Here is a 21,922-nt window from a genome sequence, read left to right as displayed (position 1 = left end):
TCAACCTTATTTTTTGTAGTCCGTATCCCCTTTTGCCTGCCTCATTTGTGGCATTTTTACATTTCTCCTTTCATCAGTTAAATTCGATACATCTTGTATTATCCACAGATTTCTATTAGGAGATATCTTTTTACCTGTGTGAGCCTCTGTGCCCTTCACTGTTTCATCTCTCAAAGCTACCCATTTGGTTTTTATTTTGTATTCCTTTCCCCCATTTCAGTTAATCATTGTCTAATGCTCTCCTTGGAACTCTTCCACGTTATCCAACAAACCCTCAAAATGTGCATTGAGAATCTGTTCAGAAATAAAATGATCATGCAAACCCTGTCCAGATGAAAGCTGTTTGGACAGTGCTTCAGGAAATGTAAAGTGATGTAAGGAATGCTGTCTTGTTTAAAGAAAAAATATTTCTGAGAATTCTAACACAAATCACAATCTGCAAGTTGATTATCCAGTATGCCACTGTATACCCTCTGACAGGAACATCCCCAAGCATTAAATAAAGTAATTACTTCCACCCATGGGCCAACACTTCTCAAAATAAAAATACTGAAGGCATTATTAAATTGACTATAATACTTTTCATTCTCCTGTCTATATGCCCAATTAATAGGTAATTATGTGCTACACATTTTTAAACCATATTTGTATAACAGCCTCCACAAATGGCAATTCACTACGTATGCGCCTTACAATCATAATTGGCTCCTCTTAAATATTACTTAAAGCTACATTACTTGGTATGCAGAGATGTGGGTTGTCATTTTCTAATTACAATACCTTGTGCTTTTAGAGCTGAAAGAAACAAAAATAGTAGATAAAATTATTAGTGAACCAGATACCGTGTTTAGTGGATATCCAAAATCATCTCTTCTAATCTGTCACTTACTGAAAGGAGAGGCAACCTAGCTACGAACGAAAGCCAAAGGAGGAAAATATTACATAGTAAACTGTAGACAATGTGTTCATTACAGACTAAACACAAGCTTACAATGGACAAGAATGGGGAAGGAAGGTGGCCATGTTCCCTTAAAAGGAACCATCACAGCATCTGCCTCAAGAAATTTACAAAAAGGGAGCACAACCTAAATCATGATAGCGGGGAGGGATTTGAATGCTATTTCTCCAGAATGTAAGTTCTGTATGCTAACTGCCTTGCTACCTCACACAGTTCACTGGAAGAGGAAAAAAAAGACTTGCGACACAGCAAAAAGGAAGACGTACAGTTTGAGGGAGAACGGAGTACTGACTCCAAAACATGAAAAAGGAGAGGCAAAATTTTAGATAAGGAAGCAGAAGAAATAACAATCTGCAACAGTTGGAATTCAAAGTGTAGAGCATTAACAGTCATTTGCAGGTTAGTGATATGCCAAAGCACATTATATACCTTTGGATACTCCCTGTGCAGATCTTTAGGAGTCCATGATACAACAACATAAACCAGGTGTTGATGAAGAAATGTTAAGAAACTGAAAGTTTCCAATAAGACATACATAAAAATGGTTTCCTTCAAACAAACAAACACACACACACACACACACACACACACACACACACACACACACAGAGAGAGAGAGAGAGAGAGAGAGAGAGAGAGAGAGAGAGAGTTCACATAGAAAGGCAAGAAAAGTCATAACAACCAAACTGGTTGAAATTTGCATATGCCGCTTTGGGATAACATAGTGAGACATCTAGGGATGTGAATGTAGTGTCCAGTGCGTTTGTGCGCACGCGTGGGCATATGACACAGGAGAGCAGCGGGCAGTTGTGTGTTCTGTCCATCTGACATACCAATACATATGAGAACATCATGGCGTTCAGATTGCAAAATTCAACAATTAAGGAGCAGAACATGTTATCAGATTTCTGACTGTGGAAGGGATTAAACTGACCATCACTGAAATGGTGGCCTTATACAGGGGAGATTGTGTGTCCAATAAATCTGTGATAAAGTGGAGTGCCTGTTCTTGTGAAGGCTGGGAGTGTCGGTGATGACCCAAGACCAGGCCAGGCAAATATGGTAATCATAATCACAGTTAAACTCATCAACAAGGTGAATAAACTGATCATCTATCACAATGATGGGACAATTCTGCATGACAGGTTGGGTTACCAGAAGAGTGGGTTCTAAAGCAGCTCAGCAAGCCTCAAAATGAACTGTGTACACAGCTAGCACTGCAGCACCTGTTCCAGACTCATGAAGACTCCGCTTTCCTGGAGCAGATTGCCAATGGTGACGAGAGCCGGTGCCATCACTTTGAGCCAGAAATAAAGGGGACAGCAAACGATGGAACCATGCATTGTCACCTGCACCTAAAAAATTCAAAACAGTGCCCTCTGCAGCCAAGGTGATATTCACTGTCTTTTTCTACATCTGAGGTCTGATACTTATCAAATTCCTTGAGCACAGAGAAACCATTAACACTGACTTGTATTGTAAGGCACTCCATAGCGCCTATTTGGTAAGCTGTTTTCAATGTTAAAACAATTTCAGCGGCATTTTTACCAAGTAGAAAACAAAATTTCACAGGTTAAACTTGCCATGATAAAAAATGAAACAAAAACAAAAAAACACTACCAAAAACAATCACTGCAGATGAACAGACCAAGTCAGGTTAACACAGGTGACACTGAACTGGATATGAGTTGCACTATACACAGCTAGTGGCACAAACGCACACTACACAAGCTCTGCTCATGACAATGTTATTCCAGTTTTTTTTTTTTTTTTTTTTTTTTTTTTTTTTTTTTTTTTTTTTTGTTCCAAAACATTGTTTTTTTATATCTACTGCCACATAGTAAATGTACTTTTTCAAAAATGCATTTAAATATAGACAGTTAACCTCCAGACAATAAATCCATTAATATTCACAATGGTTTTTCTAAAGAAAGAAACACTGAGATAATGAACTGTATTGTGCAACCATCACCTGAACCAATAAGAAGCATGACTTGATGCAGCACTATCAGCTGTCTGGAGCAGTGTTGATGCAATGGTCAGTAGGGAGTCATGGAAGTTTCTCAAAACCTGAAAAATAAATAAATAAATAAATAAATAACACACACACACACACACACACACACACACACACACACACACACACAGACACGGGATGTCCCAGATATGTGGAGACGAACTTCTAGGAGGGGTACGGCACATCGTAAGGACAGAGACTTGCTTAGCAACCCATGGTCCCACGTATCAGGGGTAAGTGGTAGCAAAGGTTGAAGGTCGGAAAGAAATGCGGGAGAAATTTATTTCAAACATTTACTAAACATAATGAGTACACATGGTGTACGGCATGAATAGAACTCTTATGTTAGAACAGACACTCTAAGTGTGCACCATCAGACACCACACATGCCAGACATCAACGAAGCGTTGACTGCCGGACACGCTCTAACACTTCAAGAGTTTCTTTGACTGTAGAAGTTGCGCAGATGATTCTTGCAAGGAGATCCATTTCAGACTGCGCAAGGTTGTGAGACCCGAAATATTTCATGGCTCCCCACAAAAGAAATCAAGGCTTGATAAATATGGTGAAACTGGGGGCCAGTGAATTCATTAATGTGGGAATGACCTTTTCAAATGCCTACGAACATCCAGTCCAAAATAAACAGGCATAATGCTGGAACCACACCCTGTCCCTCACATTTGCTGGAACATCTTCACGTAAGCGGGGAAGAACCTGTTCCAGAAAAGCCTGATAATTCATGGCAATTACGCAGAGTGGCAACTATGCAGTCACCGACCAAATCTGCCCACACTTAAACCATAAACCAATGTTTTGCCATGTGATTCCGCACACTGTAGAGGTTTACTGATCCATGCAAATCTTCACTGTGGCAACTGAAAACTGAATACACCATCCCCACTGAATGTAGCCTCATCAGTGAACAGCACATGAGGAAGGACATGCACATCTTGCCCAGTTTGTTGCAGAAACCACTGTGCAAAACACACACATGCATAATGGTCATCAAGGTGCAGTAACTGCACCTTTTGAGATGAAAGGTATTAGGCGTTCAAAACACACTGACATTGCTACGAGATATTTTTTTAGTTCAAGATAACGGCAGGTATTGTGGTGCTTGGATTTGTCTTCAAGACATCCAACACACTTTCTTCCATAATGAATGAACATGCCAATCGTGATCTGCCCTCACTAGCCCTGCCACTTCTTCATGACCCGTACTCACACAAATCTTGATGCATAGGCACTAACAAACTGTGGTGCTGTTGATGTCTGTCCGGGAAGTGTTCTTGACAAATGTCCAGCGGCTCATCATTGGCACTCAGCTATTCAATAAGTCAGGTTCATGTTTGCAAGCTCACCGTTTGTATACAACTCCATGCTCCTCGTATGCTGGTTAGTGCTTCAATGAGTCGCATACTTTTCATAAATAATGTAGCAAGAAGCTTCTGATAAAGTAAGTATTTACATTTATATTTACAGTGCACAAGGCGCTGGTCTATGTATGGCAGAAAGAAAGGGTACAAAATGTCAGAATGGTTTATCTACGTTCATACATTATCCAGGACTTCTGGCTCACTCTTTCTGTGTATGTGTTGGAGGCGGAGCAGTAGATATCACTTTGCTTACTCCATTCCATAAAAGAATTCCAACAGTTAAGTCATCACGAGGAGTAAGATTTGTGTTACTTGATGGCTTCCAAGCATGTGCTGTTGGCTGTTCGGCTATTCACCTGCAGCTTTGCTGTTGATAGCTCTAGTGCTATTTCCTGCAAGATTATTTGAATGGTATCTTCTCTGACTAACCAGGACATCTGCTGGTGCTGAAGTCACATGCTGCAAGCCAGGGCTATACCAGGGACGCTCAACCTCACAGTGTCTTGCAGTCATCGCGGCTGGCTTACAGTAGAGTAAAGAGAGCATTATTGCATTAATTGACGCATACAGGGAAATGCTGTGCATATATAACGAGAAAAATCACTGTTATTAAAGTAAATATCTACAACAGACATTTTGCTGCCAGACAACTTTCTGCAAACCTTACACTATCTGACAGATTCACCAGACAAGTCAGCTATCCCCCCACCCTGCCAGCCAACAGTCTCATGGTAAAACCTGCTCCATGTGGGAAGGGTTTTAGGGCTCCATACACCAGTAGTAGTGGCATTGTTGAAGATTAAACACCTTTTTTTGTAAGGTGTACCTTGACAGCTTACTTGATAATGCGTGTAGACATAAATTTTGTGGACTCAAATCAAATGGTACTGGCAGCTCTACAATTTTTCTGCATCTTATTGCACCTTTCAACCATTGATAGTGCATACAACAGTGCATTAGTAAGTTTGATAAAAACACAGGAAATAATTTTTTTGTGAAAACAAACATTTATATCTTACAATGTTCATTAAGCTTGATAACAACTTCGTTTGCTAATCTGCATCATATTTGTTTACAGCATAGGTGAACTCTTCATTTGACTAACATTTCTTCCTCCCCAAGAAGGGACGGAAGGGAAAACATTTTGAGGCCCCAAATTGAGACCCTTTCACAACCTAACAGCAGATGAGTGACCAGGTTTCACAGCATTTTTCTGTGCAATAATCTATTTGATGTGTCCTTCAATTCACTGTTCAAACAATCCAACAAAAGTTTGTAATAAGAGCCAATCACTGTTTTATAGTTTTCCAAATAACCAATCATGATGTCTTGTAAGTCTCAAGAAAACCAATTGTCTCACCAACAAAATAATTTGGTTTTCCCAATGCATTCTCATCTTTGCCATTGACTATAGTATCGTATCCAGGACACGATGCTTAATTCATGTTTTATCAACAGGCATGTAATGGTACAGTAAGCGATTCAAATATAGTTTTAGAATCATTCTCATTAACATGATTTTCATCTATAGTTAACAAACACAGTATCTATTGTGTACGCAGCTTCTTCATATATAGGTATAAAAAAAGGCATTTTGTATGAGTTTTTTGCTCTTTTCCAAGTTTGGAAGGAATATAGCCTCTGGAAAGTTGGCACTTTTGGTTATTTTGAAACTCATGGCTGTGATACTTAATTGGTAGAGCACTGACAACAAAAGGCAGATATCTGAGTTTAAGTCCCAGTCCAGTACAAAGCCATACCTTGTCACAAATGATTAAAATATTTTATTTACTTGTCCGTAAGTGGACAGTATGGACTCATATAACATGTTGCTTAGCCTGTAAACTGACTCATTATACATCATTATTATATGCTGGGGAAAAGCTCTGGAGAATGGCCATTGTATCGTAAGTTGCTCCTACAGCCATTCCATGTCAACTCACTTATGTCTCCCTAATCAACCATCTCGGATTTCATTGACATTCACACATGTCCCCGATGAACACTGGTACAGTTTAATGTTCGTCGATGCAATACTGGCTGAGATACAGTCACTTGTTTGACTCCATGTGCGACACAGTGAGTGTGAACTTCTGGCATCTCTGAGCTGCTAAATCTGAGGCAATGTTTTGTTGAACAAAGTGAAATTTGGTCATCTTGTACAACTTTATGCATTTTCTTAAAAACATTAATGAAAAGAATTTTACGAGCCATCTTCAGTCCAAAAATTTTGGACAAAATCCCACAAAAGAAAATCAGCACCCAAAAAAGTTTCAAAGTTTGTCTTCAGAGAAAAAAGGTAAGACGAATGTGAAACTCAGCACACAGTAACCTAACAACAAAGAGTTCTTAAAAGTAATCTTTCATTTATGTATCACTTTCCAAAACCAAATAAAATAACTACGAAGTTAAACATCTTGTAAAAAGGTCAAAAATGCAGTACTATTTTTCAACAGTCTACATATTTGTTGATAAGATGACAATTTTTGTAAAAATAGGCTATATTCCACACTTATGTTACAAATACCATTTTATGTTAAAGCCTCAAAACCAGTTTAATTCAAAACAACATATTTTAAGCCTCCCCCCCCCCCCCCCCTCCACCCCAGGAAAAGTGGGTTTAATTTCCAACATGTGCTAGCAATGCTACATAAATTTTGGCAAAGTAGCGAGAAAAATCACACTGTGAATAAGGTTCTAGCTCTGGCTTCTTATATCTCATTGATAAAAAGCATGATCAACAGGAAACTTTGGACACAATTACATACCAACACAAGGTTTTCCAATATAAAATATCATTCACATACTGCTTTCTATTCAGTTTACTTTTAGAAAATGTTTTCCATAACTAATTGCAAACTAATCACAATTGAAAGTGCATGTTTTCAAGCATTCAGATAGTTATGTTTGATTTTCCATGTCCACCAACAACACCAGAAAATGATGGAAAAATTGGAGGGAATGTACCACAGCAACAAGCAACATGGCAGCAGTCTGTTGTCTTTAGTGTCATTGCATATGGTTGTTATTTTTAACTGATACATAATATCTCACTATATTGTGTAGATCCATGGTGATATTGTCACTACAAGTTCAAGAAGATGAACCAGCATCCCCATTGCAATAGAGGTCATGGCCAATAGGTGTGCAGCGCCACCAGGATCCCAAGTCTGTAATCTGGTTTCTTAATTTAGTTAGATGCCCTGTGGTAATAACTGTCTGCTTACAAAGCCGAAGTACACTATCTCCAATTCTCAAATCTGTAGGAATATCTCACATAGATGGCAAGCAAGAAATACACACATCAAAAACTGTTTTGGATCACCCCGGTTCCCAGAACGCCTGAGGATAAACGTTGACTGTGGATATTGTATCACAGACACAGTCCCTTTGACTGTTCAGAGATGTCACTAAACCCGCCCAAAGATTTAAACAAACATGCATGAATAGCACCTATTAGACAGAGGGGGTCCGATAGCTGACCAGTTCAAGTCATTCCACCAGGAAGGAGTTACACGGCTTGTGTTGTCTGTAGTTCAACCATGCCTAGACGGTCAATACCGCACTTCAATCGCGTCTGCATTGTTACTTGGTACCAGGGAGGGCTCTCAACAAGGGAAGGCATCTCATACTGAACCAAAGTGGTGTTGTTCGGAAATGGAGGAGATACCGAGAGACAGGAATTGTCGATCACATGCCTCGCTCAGGCCACCTAAGGTCTACTAGTGCAGTGTATGACCACTACCTATGGATTTTGGCTCAGAGGAAACCTGACAGCAATGCCACCATGTTGAATAATACTTTTCGTGCAGCCACAGGACATTGTGTTATGACTCAAAGCATGCACAATAGGCTGCGTGATGCACAACTTGACTCCCGACGTCCATGGCGAGGTCCATCTTTGCAACCACGACACGACGCAGCGCGGTACAGATGGGCCCATCAACATGCCGAATGGACCGCTCAGGATTGGCATCACTTTCTCTTCACTGATGAGTGTTGCATATGCTCTCATCCAGCCAACCGTTGGAGACATGTCTGAAGGCAACCCGGTCAGGCTGAACACCTTAGACACACTGTCCAGCGAGTACAGCAAAATGGAGGTTCCCCGATGTTTTGGAGTGGCATTATGTGGGGCCAAAGTATGCCGCTGGTGGTCAGGGAAGGTGCCATAACAGCTGCATGATATGTGAATGCCATCCTCCGACCGATAGTGCGACCATATAGGCAGCATATTGGCAAGGCATTTGTCTTCATGGACGACAATTTGTGCCCCCATCGTGCACAGCTTGTGAATGACTTCCTTCAGGATAATGACATTGTTCAACTAGAGAGACCAGCCTGTTCTCCAGACATGAACCCTATCGAACATGCCTGGGTTAGATTAAAAACGGCTGTTTATGGACGACATGACCCACCAACCATTCTGAGGGATGTATGTCGAATCGCTGTTGAGGAGTGGGACCATCTGGCCCAACAGTGCCTTGATGAACTTGTGGGTGGTATGCTACGATGATTACAGGCATGCATCAGTGCAAGAGGATGTGCTACTGCATATTAGAGGTACCGGTGTGAACATCAATCTGGACCACCACCTTTGAAGGTCTCGCTGTATGGTGGTACAACATGCAATGTGTGATTTTCATTAGGAATAAAATGAGTGGAAATGTTGTTTATGTTGATCTCTACTCCAATTTTCTGTACAGGTTCTGGAACTCTCGGAACTGAGGTGATGCAAAACTGTTTTTGATGTGTGTAATTTCAATTTTGATTTTAAACTTCTCGACATTCGGTTTGTATTTTTTAAAATTTTTCAGCCATTTTCTGCAGTTCATTTTATGCAAACTGATACTGTTGGCCAGATGATGACCTTGAGAAAACCGAGAGCATGGAAATGAGGTAGTGTTCTGGTACGTAACAAGCATCCTGTCTTTCAAGCCAATAAAGTGAATGAGCTGGGCTTTGAGGACATACAAATTTTATCAGAGCATCATTTTGTTCTGTTGATATGTCAATAACTTTCCCGATCCCTCCAACCGATTATCACACATACAGGCAATGTAACAGCCAGGTGAGAACTACGTGGTTGAGTCTGTGTTTGTTGCTGTGAGACTACTGATTATCTACATCAGCCATTTCTGCAGTAGGACGCGTGCAAGATACTATCATGGCGTAAACTGTAAACAATTTCACTATGGACCAATGCAAAATGATGAGCTATTAAATGCCAATATACAAACAAAAAAATTCAAGCAACAAAACACAGTCAACAGGTTGTTCAAATGTAACCTGTTGCCATGGTACATTACCTCAAATTTGTCCATCATTTTCAGGTATTATTAGTGCACAATGAAAAATCGAACACGATTTTCTGTGCTTGAAAACATGTTCTTCCCAACTGTGATTAATTTGAAATCAGCTACGGAAAACAGATTTTCTAAAAGCGGACTGAATGTGATCTATTTTACTAATTTTTATGAATATGAAGTTGAACTGATTTTGTAGAAATTTAGAAAACAGTACAACTGGAAAACCTTATGTTGCCAAATAGTTGTGTCCAAAGTTTCACGCTGATCAAGCTTTTAATCGACAAGATGTAAGACGCTAAATTTAAAACTTTATTCTCAGTGCAATTTTTCCAGCCACTTTACCTCAATTTATGTAGCATTGGTAGCACATGTTGGAAAGTAAACTCACCCTTTAGGGCTGGGGAGGCTTAAAATGCACTGTTTTGAACGAGACTGGTTTTGAAACTTTAGTAGAAAATGGTATTTTTAAAAGGAGTGTAAAATATACCCTATTTTCACAAAAAGTTTTTATCATCTTATCGACAAATTTGTAGACTGTTGGAAAATGGTAGGAGAATGACATTTTGTATTCCACATCCTTGTGCTACCAAGCTATTGCATATTAAGTTTCATGTTCAGCATGTGTTTACTCTAAGAGATGTAAGAATTCATGGTTTACATTTTTTTGTGCTGTGATTTCTGCACGCAACCTTGCTTCATATTATCTAGCATCCTTAGCCCACATTGAATAATCAAATACACCTACTTTGTAATTAAAAAAATGGTCCTTCTAATGAGCCCAGCTTGGAAAGTGGCCTTATTACGGGTATACAATGAAAATGGGGATGGGGACATATACACAGATTTACCAAAGTCTTTATTTGCAAGTTCTCCTATATGATAGGTACGGTAGGCTATAATGTCTCTGTCTACAAAACTTTCAAGGCCAGGTACGTTGGGAACCCCTGTACCACCTCGTACAATGGCTACTGTAAGCCATCCATTACCATGTGTAAAAGAATCATTAATGCCAATGCTAAAGTTCAGTCTACATCCACAAAACACACATGGTCCGTCGACGAGTGCAGTGGCAGCAGTGTTCTTCACAGTATTCTTCTTCTTGTCAGCAGCAGATGTTGTGAATTCTATGTTCTCTATCGTCTTGTAGACAGTATTCCTTGTGCGTCGACGGTACCTCGGCATCGTGGCGGCGTTCAACGCAGTTGCCTGTGCAGCAGCCGTAGCGCGACTGAGCGGCTGCGCATGCGCAGTGCGTCAGCGCGGGGACTTAGATTATTTTCACAGTGCCACCAGAGCGTTATCCCGGACGGGAGCACTAGCTGTACTAGGTGCTCCCGTCCGCTGCTGGCGCGCCGCCAGGCAAGTGACCATATCTCAGCCAGTATTGCTTCAACAAATGTTGGGGACGTTTGCAAGTGTGCACACAAAATTTCATTGAAATCTGTGATGGCTGAGCAGGAAAGCGTTCTGAAATTAGCCGACTGCATTCTGAAATTAGCCGACTTGACATGGAATCAGCCACTGCATAAAATATCATATCCCTGTATGCTGCAATCATTTTACTACAGTTCAATGCAGTTGAGCCAGCAGAATAAGTGTAAAGAGTGTCACAACTCAAAATAAATGTTTTTACGTGTACAGTCTGCATAATGAACTGTTTCGTGTTCTGCAGTAGAACTGCCTAATCCTTCAAGTCCAGAGCACTAGTATGTACCTTAGTAACACAACAAAATAGCAGTGGTTGGTATTTTCTGTGACCTATCTAGGGTCTTTGTGTAAATCACAATGTTCTCCTAGATAAACTGAAGTTTTATGAGACTGATGTACAACCAACCAATGGATAATGTCACATCTAACCAAAAGAATACAGGAAGTTGCGCTTAGTATTCAACCAATATAGTCCAGGGACATAATTTTGACTGACGAGAAATTTCATATGGGGTTCCCAAGGCCTCAATCGTATGTCCACCATTGTTACTTGTACATGTAAATGATCTTCTATCTAATATACAACATGCAGAATTAGAACACTAGTATTTTAATCAGTCCAAGCACATATACAGAAGCACAAGGAATAGTAAACAATATTCTTAAACGTATCATTGACTGGTTTTTTGTGAATGGTCTCACCCTAAATTAAAAAAAAACAACACACACAGCATATTAAGTTCTGCGCATCTAAAGGTACTACACCAATGATACAGGTAACACAGGGTAAGGAAATAATGAAAGGGTGGGAACTTCAAAATTCTTAGGTGTCCATATTGATGAGCTTTTAAACTGGAAAAGGCACATATTAGAACTCCTAAAACTATTTTGTTCAGCCACATTTGCACTTTGAATCATAGCAAATCTTGGAGAGAGACAAATCAGTAAATTGACATATTTTGCATATTTTGATTCAATAATGTCATATGGAATAATGTTCTGGGGTAACTCATCTTTAAGAAAGAAAGTCTTCATTGCTCAAAAACATGCTGTAAGAATAATATGTGGTGCTCATCCATGATCATCTTGTAGACATCTCTTTTAAGGATATGGGCATTCTGACTACTGCTTCACAGTATATTTGTCATAAATAAGCCACTACAGTTCAAAAGGAACAATAATGTACATATTTACTACACTAGAAGGAAAAGTAACATTCATTACTTCATACAGATATCGTATTTTAGCACAAAAAGGGATGCTGCAACTAAAATTTTTGGTCACTTGCCCACGACTGACAAAAATAATTTAAAACAAACTGAGGGGCGATCTGAGACCTCAGACACCCAAACATCGGAGTCAGAATTGATGGCACTTCCATTAATGAATTAGAGTCTAGACCTGAGCAAGAAGTGGGAATTGTAACTGAGAAGTTGGACCAGATCAAGATTAAAGCCTTGTGCCTGGGGCCCAGAGGAGGAAATGTCTCAGGGAACAGAAGCAAAAGGAAGGAAGAGAAAGGCTTCCCAAACAAAAGTGGAGGGAATTAAAAGGCATTGAGCCCAAGATCCTCACGAAAAAACTGTCTCAGGTTGAAGGGGATACGCAGACCGCCACAACGCCGAAGACAGATAACAAGAGGATAAGGGAGGAATCTAAGACTCCCTCCTCTCAGCTAAGCAAGCCCAGAAAAAGCTGAGGCAAGAAATAGGGAAACAGACCTATAGTACTGTAGTCACGCTTTTTAAGATGGCAATTACCCAAGAAGGCTATTCACTGGTAGGCATCACCTTGCTGCAGGAGCAGCTCGTATGCATGTCCCTCTTTGAAATGATTTGGGGGGGAGGGGGGGGGGACGCTGGTCCAGGACCCAAATTCAGGAGGGTGTATCTAGATCATGGTGCCTTCATTTTTGACTTGCGAGGGGGTGCATACAGTGGAATGGCTCAAGAACAAGGTGCCCATGATATCCCCGTGCGAAGATGTGAAGTTACTAGTCAAGATGGCAACTGAGCTTCTTAAGACCGCAAAGGTATCAATATGAGTGCCAAATGTCCTTAAGGATGGCTCTCCAAAGTCTCTGTTCGAGAAAAGATGGGTTCAGAACCCAAAAGTCTTGACAAGAGGATTGGAGAATAATCAACCAGAAGCTGTACCAGAAGAACGAACCCTGGTGATGGAGGTTGGAGAGAAGTCCCTGAGGGCGATGCGAGAGCAAGACATGAAATTGTTTTTAGGGTTCTCGCAGGTTGCTGTCAGGGTAATCAAAGACTTCAAAGGCAATGATGGAAGCAAGACGGAGTACAGTAAAGGGACCACTGCCGCCCTAAGCCATCACCTGGGGAGACAGGAAGTGAATGTGGCCCTGATACAAGAACCCTACTTATATAAAGGGGGTGTTATCAGGCCTTGGTTGCACTGGAGGTAAGCTGATTTATGCTAGAAATCTAAGAAACTCCACAACATGCATCTACGTGAGAAATGGAATTTCTTTCATGCCAATGATGGATTTCTGTTCAGGGACCAGGTGACCATCAGGATGCAGCAACGTCAGGAAGGTATGACGAGGGAAATTGTTTTGGCGTCAGCATACCTTCCTTATGAAGACAGTTCTCCTCCTTCCAAATGTTGGTTGGATGTGATGCCAAAGTCCACAACCTAGTGTGGGGTAGCAAGGATACCAACAGTAGAAGTGAGTATCTTCTTGAATTTCTCTTGTCTAACAACCTGGAGGTCTTGAATAGGGGTGACGAACCTACATTCAGGAATAGCAGAAGGGAAGAAGTAACTGACATAACCTTAGGTTCCACGATGATGGGCAGCTATGTCAAACAATGGCATGTGGCTTTTGAACCATCCTCATCGGACCACACCTATATTAAATTCAAGGTTGAAATGGGAATCAGACGGACCAGGGTCTATAGGAATCCTAGGAAAACAGACTGGGAGACATATAGGAGGGACCTTGGCTTACGCTTATCAGAAATTAAAACCTCTATAAGGAATCCAGTACAGTTTGAGGAAGTAGCAGAGGCTGTAACCTCAGACAGACATAGTGACCTCATTCCAGGACAACTGTTCAATCACCAAGAAATGCACAAATAGGAGTGTGCCTTGGTGTAACAATAACTTGGAAATGCAAAGGAAACAGGTACGAAGACTGTTTAACTTTGCGAGACTTGAAGGACAATGGGCAAAATATCGCGAGGCCCTTGTCATCTACAACCTTGCAATTAGACAAGCAAGGGAGGCATCCCGGAAGGCATTCTGTGAGGAAATGGAGGGCACAGCTGCTCACGCCAGACTTCATAAAATCCTCACTAGAGTACCAACTAATCCAGGAGGTATGTTGAGGAAGGAGGATGGGAATTATACAAAGACAGCACGTGAGATGCTGGAACTGCTCCTCAAAACTCACTTTCCTCAATATGCTTTGGTGGATAACATAGACCAGAATGCGATCTCTGAGAGACACTGGTTCTCAGGCACATGAAGAGAAAACTGGGAATCGGCCAAGGGGTGTGTCGACTTCAGTAAAATCCAATGGGCGGTGGGAACATTCCAACTGTTCAAGTCACCTGGCCCAGATGGAATCTCTCCAGCTCTCCTGCAACAAGCAGGAGAGAATCTTATAAGAGTCCAATGCAGGTTATTCACAGTTAGTCTAGAAGCAGGAATCATTTCCACTCCCTGGAAAGCAGTGAAGGTTGTCTTTATTCCAAAGCCAGGGAGAACTGATCATACCAAGGCCAAGGATATCTTCCTCGACATCGAGGGGCTTTTAATAACACAACCTACGATTCCCTGGTAAGGGCAGCAGAGGTGCATGACCTAGGACCACTATATATAGGTGGACTAGGGCCATGCTTAGTGGGAGGAAGATAGAGGCCACCATGATGAATGAAAAGATGGTAATTAAAACCACTAGAGGTTGTCCACAAGGAGGAGTTTTGTCCCTTTTATTGTGGAATCTAGCGGTGAACAAACTCATTGAGGAACTAAATTCCAGACAATGCTTTTGCCAAGGATACGGAGATGACCTCGTCATAGTACTTGACCATAGTACTTGGCAAATTTACTGACACAGGAAGGTGGCACAAGGCATGCTGGACATTGTGCAAGACTGGTGCATTAAACAGGATCTGAGAGTTAATCCTAAGAAGACTGTTGTGGTACCATTCACGAAGAAACATATCCAACACTTAAGTTGGAATCTAAAGCTTTTCAATGAAACTCTATCTGTGAAAGGGATAGTGAAATATCTAGGGGTAACCTTAGATGAGAAACTAACATGGGCCCTCACATTAAGAGCATTTGCTCCAAGGCGAAAGGTATGCTAGTGAGCACCAGAAAGGCTTGTTGCAAAAACTGGGGCCTAAAACCCAAAGGTATGCACTGGATATACACCACGGTGGTTAGACCTAGGATCTCCTATGGGGTCCTAGCATGGTGGAAGAAGGTGTGTGGTGGAAGAAGGTAGAACAGCAGGTTGCAGCTAAGGAGCTTGCTAAGGTGCAGAGACTGGCCTGCTTAGCCATAATAGGTGGAACTAGCAGCACACCAACCACTGGGATGGAAGCCATGCTGGTCATGCCTCCACTTCACCTTTGGGTCAAGATGAAGGCAGCAGCTGGCACATACAGACTCAAAACTGGCAAAAACTGGATCGCATTGGGATATCCACACACTAAAATAGTGAGTGAGGTAAATATAGGAATGGCTGGGGAATTGCCAGCTGACTATATAATTGTTGTGTACATAGTTCCGCGTAGTCAGCGCGTACACAACAACAGCAAAGGCGCAGCGCTCGTCTGTCTCCGCACTACAAGATGGCGCTGCCTTAGAGACGAACCAAATTCTGCTTCCGCCGATCCGCGTATTAATATGTAACGCAGCCAATGAGATTGCTGCTAACGTAGAACCTTTTCTCCTCACGGATCACACTCACGCAGTGATGCCTGAACGCGCGAGGTATTATAACGAGTGTAAAGACCTCCAATTAGTCAGTCTGCATTTGTCTGCACCAGTCTGCATTAGTCTGCACCCAAGAAGATTATCATAATCCTGTACATAGCCATGAAGATAAATGTATAGACACTTTGTCAAGTATCAGATATATGTGAGAATAAGATTAACGTACCAAGACCAAAGGAACTTCAGATTGTCAATTATAAATAGCATCCAGAATCAAGTTACGTAATGTTTATGCTGTTATTATTTTAAAAAATGAGTGTGAAAATTAATCAAGTTCTGTTTAAAGTTGGTCACCGTCAATCTGCTACTCTAAGCGTGCAAGCGGCATTTCTATTGTCTGACCTAACGGCAGAAGATAAACGATAAGACCACGAGACATATTGCTGACACTCGCCTATTTCGTTAGAGCGACGAGTCAAATAATCTGATGGTGTGTGTACCGAAGGTCTTACAGTACGCACACCACAATAATAATTCCCAACTGCTTCAACAAGCCTTACAATATAATAACTGGAAGAAGGGAGCAGTGAGAAAAAGCAGTTCGACACCATACGGGGGACACTGTCTGACTCACTGATGGGTCAAAATCAGATCAAGGTGCTGGAGCCGGGGTGTAAGGGGTTCAGCCAAGACTAGATGGCATTATCTCTTTAGGAAAACTGGCCTCAGTATTCCAAGCTGAAATCACTGCAATTAGGGCTTGTGTGGGGAAGAATGTGCGTAGGTGCTACAAGGACCATAGCATCTACATCTATTCAGACAGTCAGGCAGCCCTGAAATCATTGGCAGCTCCTGCAACAAGATCTAAGACTGTTGCAGAATGTCACAAGGCTCTGGTGGAGCTAGGGGGGAGCAATAGGGTAAACTTAGTGTGGGTCCCTGGCCACTCACAGATTGGTGGCAATGAACAAGCCGACAGATTGGCCACGATGGGGGCAAAGACTCCATTCATTGGACCAGAACCTGCCCTGACAATCACCAAGTCTATGATCAAACTAGAGCTACGGAACTGGCTTAAAAGACAGCACATAGAATACTGGACCAAGGTCTATAAACAAAATCATGGTAAGGTAATGATGCCAAAGCCATGTTTCAAAAGAAGTTGTGTAATCCTGGGACAGAGATTAAACTCATGGTTCAACTGATGACCGACCATGGGAATTTCAAAAATCACCTACATACAATGGGTATAACGGAAGAAGATCCTAAATGTAAGGTCTGTGATGAGAGTGAAGAAACTGCATCACACCTAATCTTCGAATGCACGACATTGGAGAGCAAGAGACACAGAATTTTCGGGACAACTAAACCTGAAGGAATTGTGTCTAACAAAGAACTGGTAAAGGGACTCGCACTATTTAAGTGCATTGGTTGGCTTTACTAGATATACAGGGAGCAATACCGCACAGTAAACTCAGTTTCGGTGCAGGCAGTGGCAGGTTAGACCAAAGCTGTTTTAGCTTCCCTGCCAAAATCAAATCAAATCAGCGGTGTCGGAAGAGCGCACAACTCGAGTTAACAACTGGGGAGACTGTAGTGCCTGAGCAGCAGCTTCGGTGCAACAGCACGACTGACTTGGTTAGCAGCACTCTTCAAGTAAATATCGCCGGTGACAATGGAAGTCATAAGAGGCAGCTCATCAGGCAGTGAGATGTTGACATCATTTGCTGTGCTGACGGCCGCTGAGAATTGTTCTCTTGGGGTCAGTACCAATTTGAGGGAGAAAGCATTACAGACAAGTGGATTTGCGAATCTTATGGTCCCAAACAATTTTGAGCATTGGTTCAAAGGTAAATGGTCATTAACATCCCCTGTTCTTTCATCCAATAGTTAATCATTTATGACCCCACTGGTTGTATAGTTTTGGTGTGCTGCTAGACCTATGGGCTGTGTCTGGGGTAGATACTATCACAGCTAAGGAAAAGTGGAGAAAAATATTGTGGTCATGGCTGGTTAGACATGTAACTTAGGGCTTGTGTGCAGGCAAGCAGCCGCTGACGAGTTCAAGTCTATGTGTGGAGCTGCTGCTGTTCTGAGCTGAAGGGCAGTGAGAGCTGAACATATCTTGTTAATTTACAGCATGCCTTGCCTGCCCCCCCCCCCCCCTCATCCCCTTGTTCCTTGTTCCCTAATAGTAATTGACCAAATTTTTTGTTTATTGTGGGGCAGTTGTATCTCTACTTTGTTCCTTGTCACTGCACACTCTAGGCACATTCAATCATGTGCCATTTATTCTTGTAACACGGGGGTAATTGTTAGCCAAGTAAAGCGCCAACTGGTAGTGGTTTGAGACTGGGGTGTTGTTCAAATAATAACTGAAGCTGGAGTCTGAACAGTGCTTCTGCCTTTGAATTAAATCTGAACTTCTATTTGAGAATTTCAGTACGTACCTTAAAGCACCATTCAAGTAATAACTGAAGCCAGAGATTGACCAGCATTTGGCCCAGTGGGCAAGTGTTGTGAGTGTTGAGACTGCACATTTTGTGTGACTGGGGAGTTTCGAGTTAATTTTTATTAATAGAGTTACTACCAAGTTACAAGGGTGGGAAGGGTTGGGAGCAGGTGTGGCATAAGGATGCACTAGAATATTTCGCTGACCCAGCGGGTGGCAGAATACTAGTTTCGGAGAGGTGGGTGGGATTGTGTGTAAGGTGGTTGGGATTGTTTGTAGAATGTTCCACATTTCTGGAATTAATAATAAGTAGTCGAAGCCATAGGAAAGGACATGGTTAAATCATTCCTGTCTTGGATAATATTACGTGATGAGAAAGGTACTTCATTGCAGCTAACCCCTCAGGTTGGTCAGAGGATTATAGTCCGTGAGACGAGTGATTGGTGCTGACAGTTCCGGCGGGCAGACGGCGCTGTTGCTGAATGTGGCTCACAGCACGCGGCGCCCTGTCTGCTACACGCATTCTCTAGCAGCAGAAATAAAAGCGAGACAAAATACAAGTCGTATTGGTACGCGTGAATTTATTTAAAGTTGATGCTTGAAATATATTAACTCGAAAACTGATAAGAGCTATTTAGTACAAGTATCTAAGATGCTGAAACATAATAAAGTTATTCACAACTGAAATGAAAACTATTTTCGCAAGTTGTTGAACATTAGCAGTTTTGGTTTCCATTGTTAAGTATTAGCATTATTAATTTGTTCTACTACAAGCTACAGAATAATTGGTCAGTGTATTAAGAGTTATAATCTGAAGAAAGTACTCACAATATGATGATCTGGTTGTAGATCAATAGCAAACTCCCTCCTTACATTCCTGAATACTTTGCAGTTACTGTAATGGAAAAACACCACTCACATCACTGTCAGAATCTGATTTGACATTGTCTTCCTCAGCACTACTCGAACTATCACTGCTCTCTCCCAGATGTATAATTAAATTTTTGATGCATTCTTCCACAACCCCTTCGGTTTTGGCCACCTCTCTGATGGCACTTGCAGTGCTGTTTACAATTTTGGCCCACGTCTCGCTTGTCACTTTATTGATAGCTGCTGGAAGGAGAGTTTCCACTTCAGAGATCGTGAATTTTTTATTGTTTGCAGCAATGTAATTTTTTATCTTCGCCCACACTCCTTCAATTGCATTGAAGTGACAGTGGTATGGAGGAAGCCGAACGATTTCATGCCCGTGCCTTTTAGCAATCTCGTCAATTACATATGTTGGAAATTGGGGTTTCTTTTGTACCACAGTTTCGAGCAGTTTCGCCTTCCTTAAATCTTCTCTCAAATCTACTTTTCGCCGTTTCAACCACTGAATGATATCGTCTTTTTTTCTTGCCAAGGTTGGTGCCTTATCGTGAACAACGGAATGATAAGGCGCATTGTCCATAACAATCACTGATGGACTTGTCAGATTCGTCATAAGCGATGTCTCGAACCATTCTTGAAATACTACACTGTTCATTTCTTCATGGTAATCTCCCGTCTTTTTTGACCGAAACATTTTCAAGCAGTTTGGCGCAAAACCTTTCGATGTTCCTGCATGTAAGACAATAATACGCCCTCCTTTTCCAACAGGCACTGCCATTGTCCCCTCGGGCGTTCCATCATTCCAGCCTCTACGTAAAGAATGGCTGGCATTGACCCAAGTTTCATCTAATCACACTATACTTTCGAATTCCACACCCATGATCCTGCGCAGAAATCTGCACCGCCATGCAACTACATCTGTCCTTTGCATTAATATTTTGCGTTCGTTAAACAGTGAATAGCTGAAGCCTATGTCTTTCAAAACTGTACGCAATGAAAATTTGCTCCCTTTAAAAAGATCCGTCTTTCTGAAGCGACACCTGTAATTTAGATAGAGTGGGATGTTCCCTTCTCTTATAATAGCTGTATATATGACGACGAATAGCGTCTTTCTGAAAATCGTCCAAAGCTGTCACCTGCTTATTTCTCTGTCGCTTCTTTCCTGGTGTGTGCAGCTTTGTTGTGCCACTCTCGTCACAATCTACACTATACTGTTCTTTCCCTATCTTTACAACAGTGTTCTTACTTATTTTCAATGCTGCTGCAGTTCTCTTCACAACCTGAACAACAGGAATTAAGGGCCCACCTTTGTCCTTTTCTTTCTCAAAGTAATCCCTCACAGAGCACACGAATTCACGGGCCTGGGTGTGTAGCACACTTTTCTTCCTCCGTTTCACTTCTTGTGTTGGGCTGGTACTACCCGCCGCACTATGTTTACAATGAAACATAAACAAAGAAACATTAAAAACAACAAAAACGAAATAAACTGCGAATTCAACTTCAGACAAACGACGAACGACCGCACCACCTGCACGCGAGACACTGGTAAGTTTCAATAAGCGCGCGCGACCGGGTTTCAGAGCGGCAACGTGGCCCTTGCTACCCGCTCAAAGTCAGGCCGTCTATGGCTGCCTGCCTGCGGTCGCTAGGCAACGGAAAGACGCTACCGAGCTGTCAATACCAAAGACTCGTCTCCCAGACTATAGAGAAGCGTGGATATGGCACAAGAAATCTGTCTAAAGACTAGGTTTGGAGGGTAATGCATGCCTGGAAACACCTTACTAAGACATCAACAGACAAACAAGGGATTGCTTGTAACTGCTGAGGCTCAATCCAACAGTGGCCAGACTATATGGGAAAGACTTTTTGGTGTAGAAGGGAAGGCAGCAACCAGTTTTAATGGACCCATCAGGGAGATAAAGCTGAACATCCAGGAATGTGGTGTGATGGGCTGAGAAGGACCAGTCAAAGTGGATGGTTGTGGCATTGGGCTGTGGAGGAATGGGACAGAGTATCTGGGCCCTGTATCCAATTAATGAGGATATCATGATATCATCAATGAACCTGAACCAGGCAATGATTTTCAAACTTCCGGGGGCTAGGAATATTTCCCATATGCAGGGTGGCAGAGGAGAAGGCCGCCAAATAGGCGAGAATGATCATGCAGCCCTCAAAAGAGAAGTAATTACATGTGAGGATGTCGCTAGGTGAATAACGAATGGATTTGTGGGTTTGGAGTCAAAAGTATATTGTAGTGGTAGTGTTTAAAAGCGGCAAGGCCACGAATGTGGGTGGTAATGGTGAATACCGAGGTGGCATCAATAGTGACGAGTGAGGATTTAGGCAGTAATGGAGGAGAAATGGTTTACAATTAGTGTAGGAAGCGGGTCATGCTTCTGAAATGGGAAGCTAGGCTGCGGGAAATTGGTTGCAGGTGTTTTTCAATATCTGCCTAGATTATTGGTCAGAGCACAGCAAGCAGCTACAATGGAGCATGCACAAATGTCAGGTTTATTGACTTTGGGAAGCATTACAAAATGTGTGTGTGTGTGTGTGGGGACGGGGGGGGGGGGGGGGGGGGGGGTTAGTTGCAGTGAT

General features: G+C 41.9%; 1 protein-coding gene across 2 annotated transcripts in view; it reads right to left on the bottom strand.

The window, feature by feature from the left end:
- Nucleotides 1-21,922, bottom strand: part of LOC124545166 (Fanconi anemia group D2 protein) — a 207,201-nt gene that overhangs the window by 144,099 nt on the left and 41,180 nt on the right. For both annotated transcript variants that reach the window (XM_047124001.1, XM_047124002.1), the window contains exon 8: nt 2,931-3,028. In XM_047124001.1, coding sequence (XP_046979957.1) covers nt 2,931-3,028 — 98 coding nt within the window. The remainder of the gene's footprint in view (nt 1-2,930; nt 3,029-21,922) is intronic.

Source organism: Schistocerca americana, chromosome 8 (assembly GCF_021461395.2).
Source record: "Schistocerca americana isolate TAMUIC-IGC-003095 chromosome 8, iqSchAmer2.1, whole genome shotgun sequence".
In the NCBI taxonomy this organism is placed as follows: domain Eukaryota; kingdom Metazoa; phylum Arthropoda; class Insecta; order Orthoptera; family Acrididae; genus Schistocerca; species Schistocerca americana.
The sequence above is the reverse complement of the archived record's forward strand: the minus strand, read 5'-3'. Positions and strand labels throughout refer to the sequence as shown.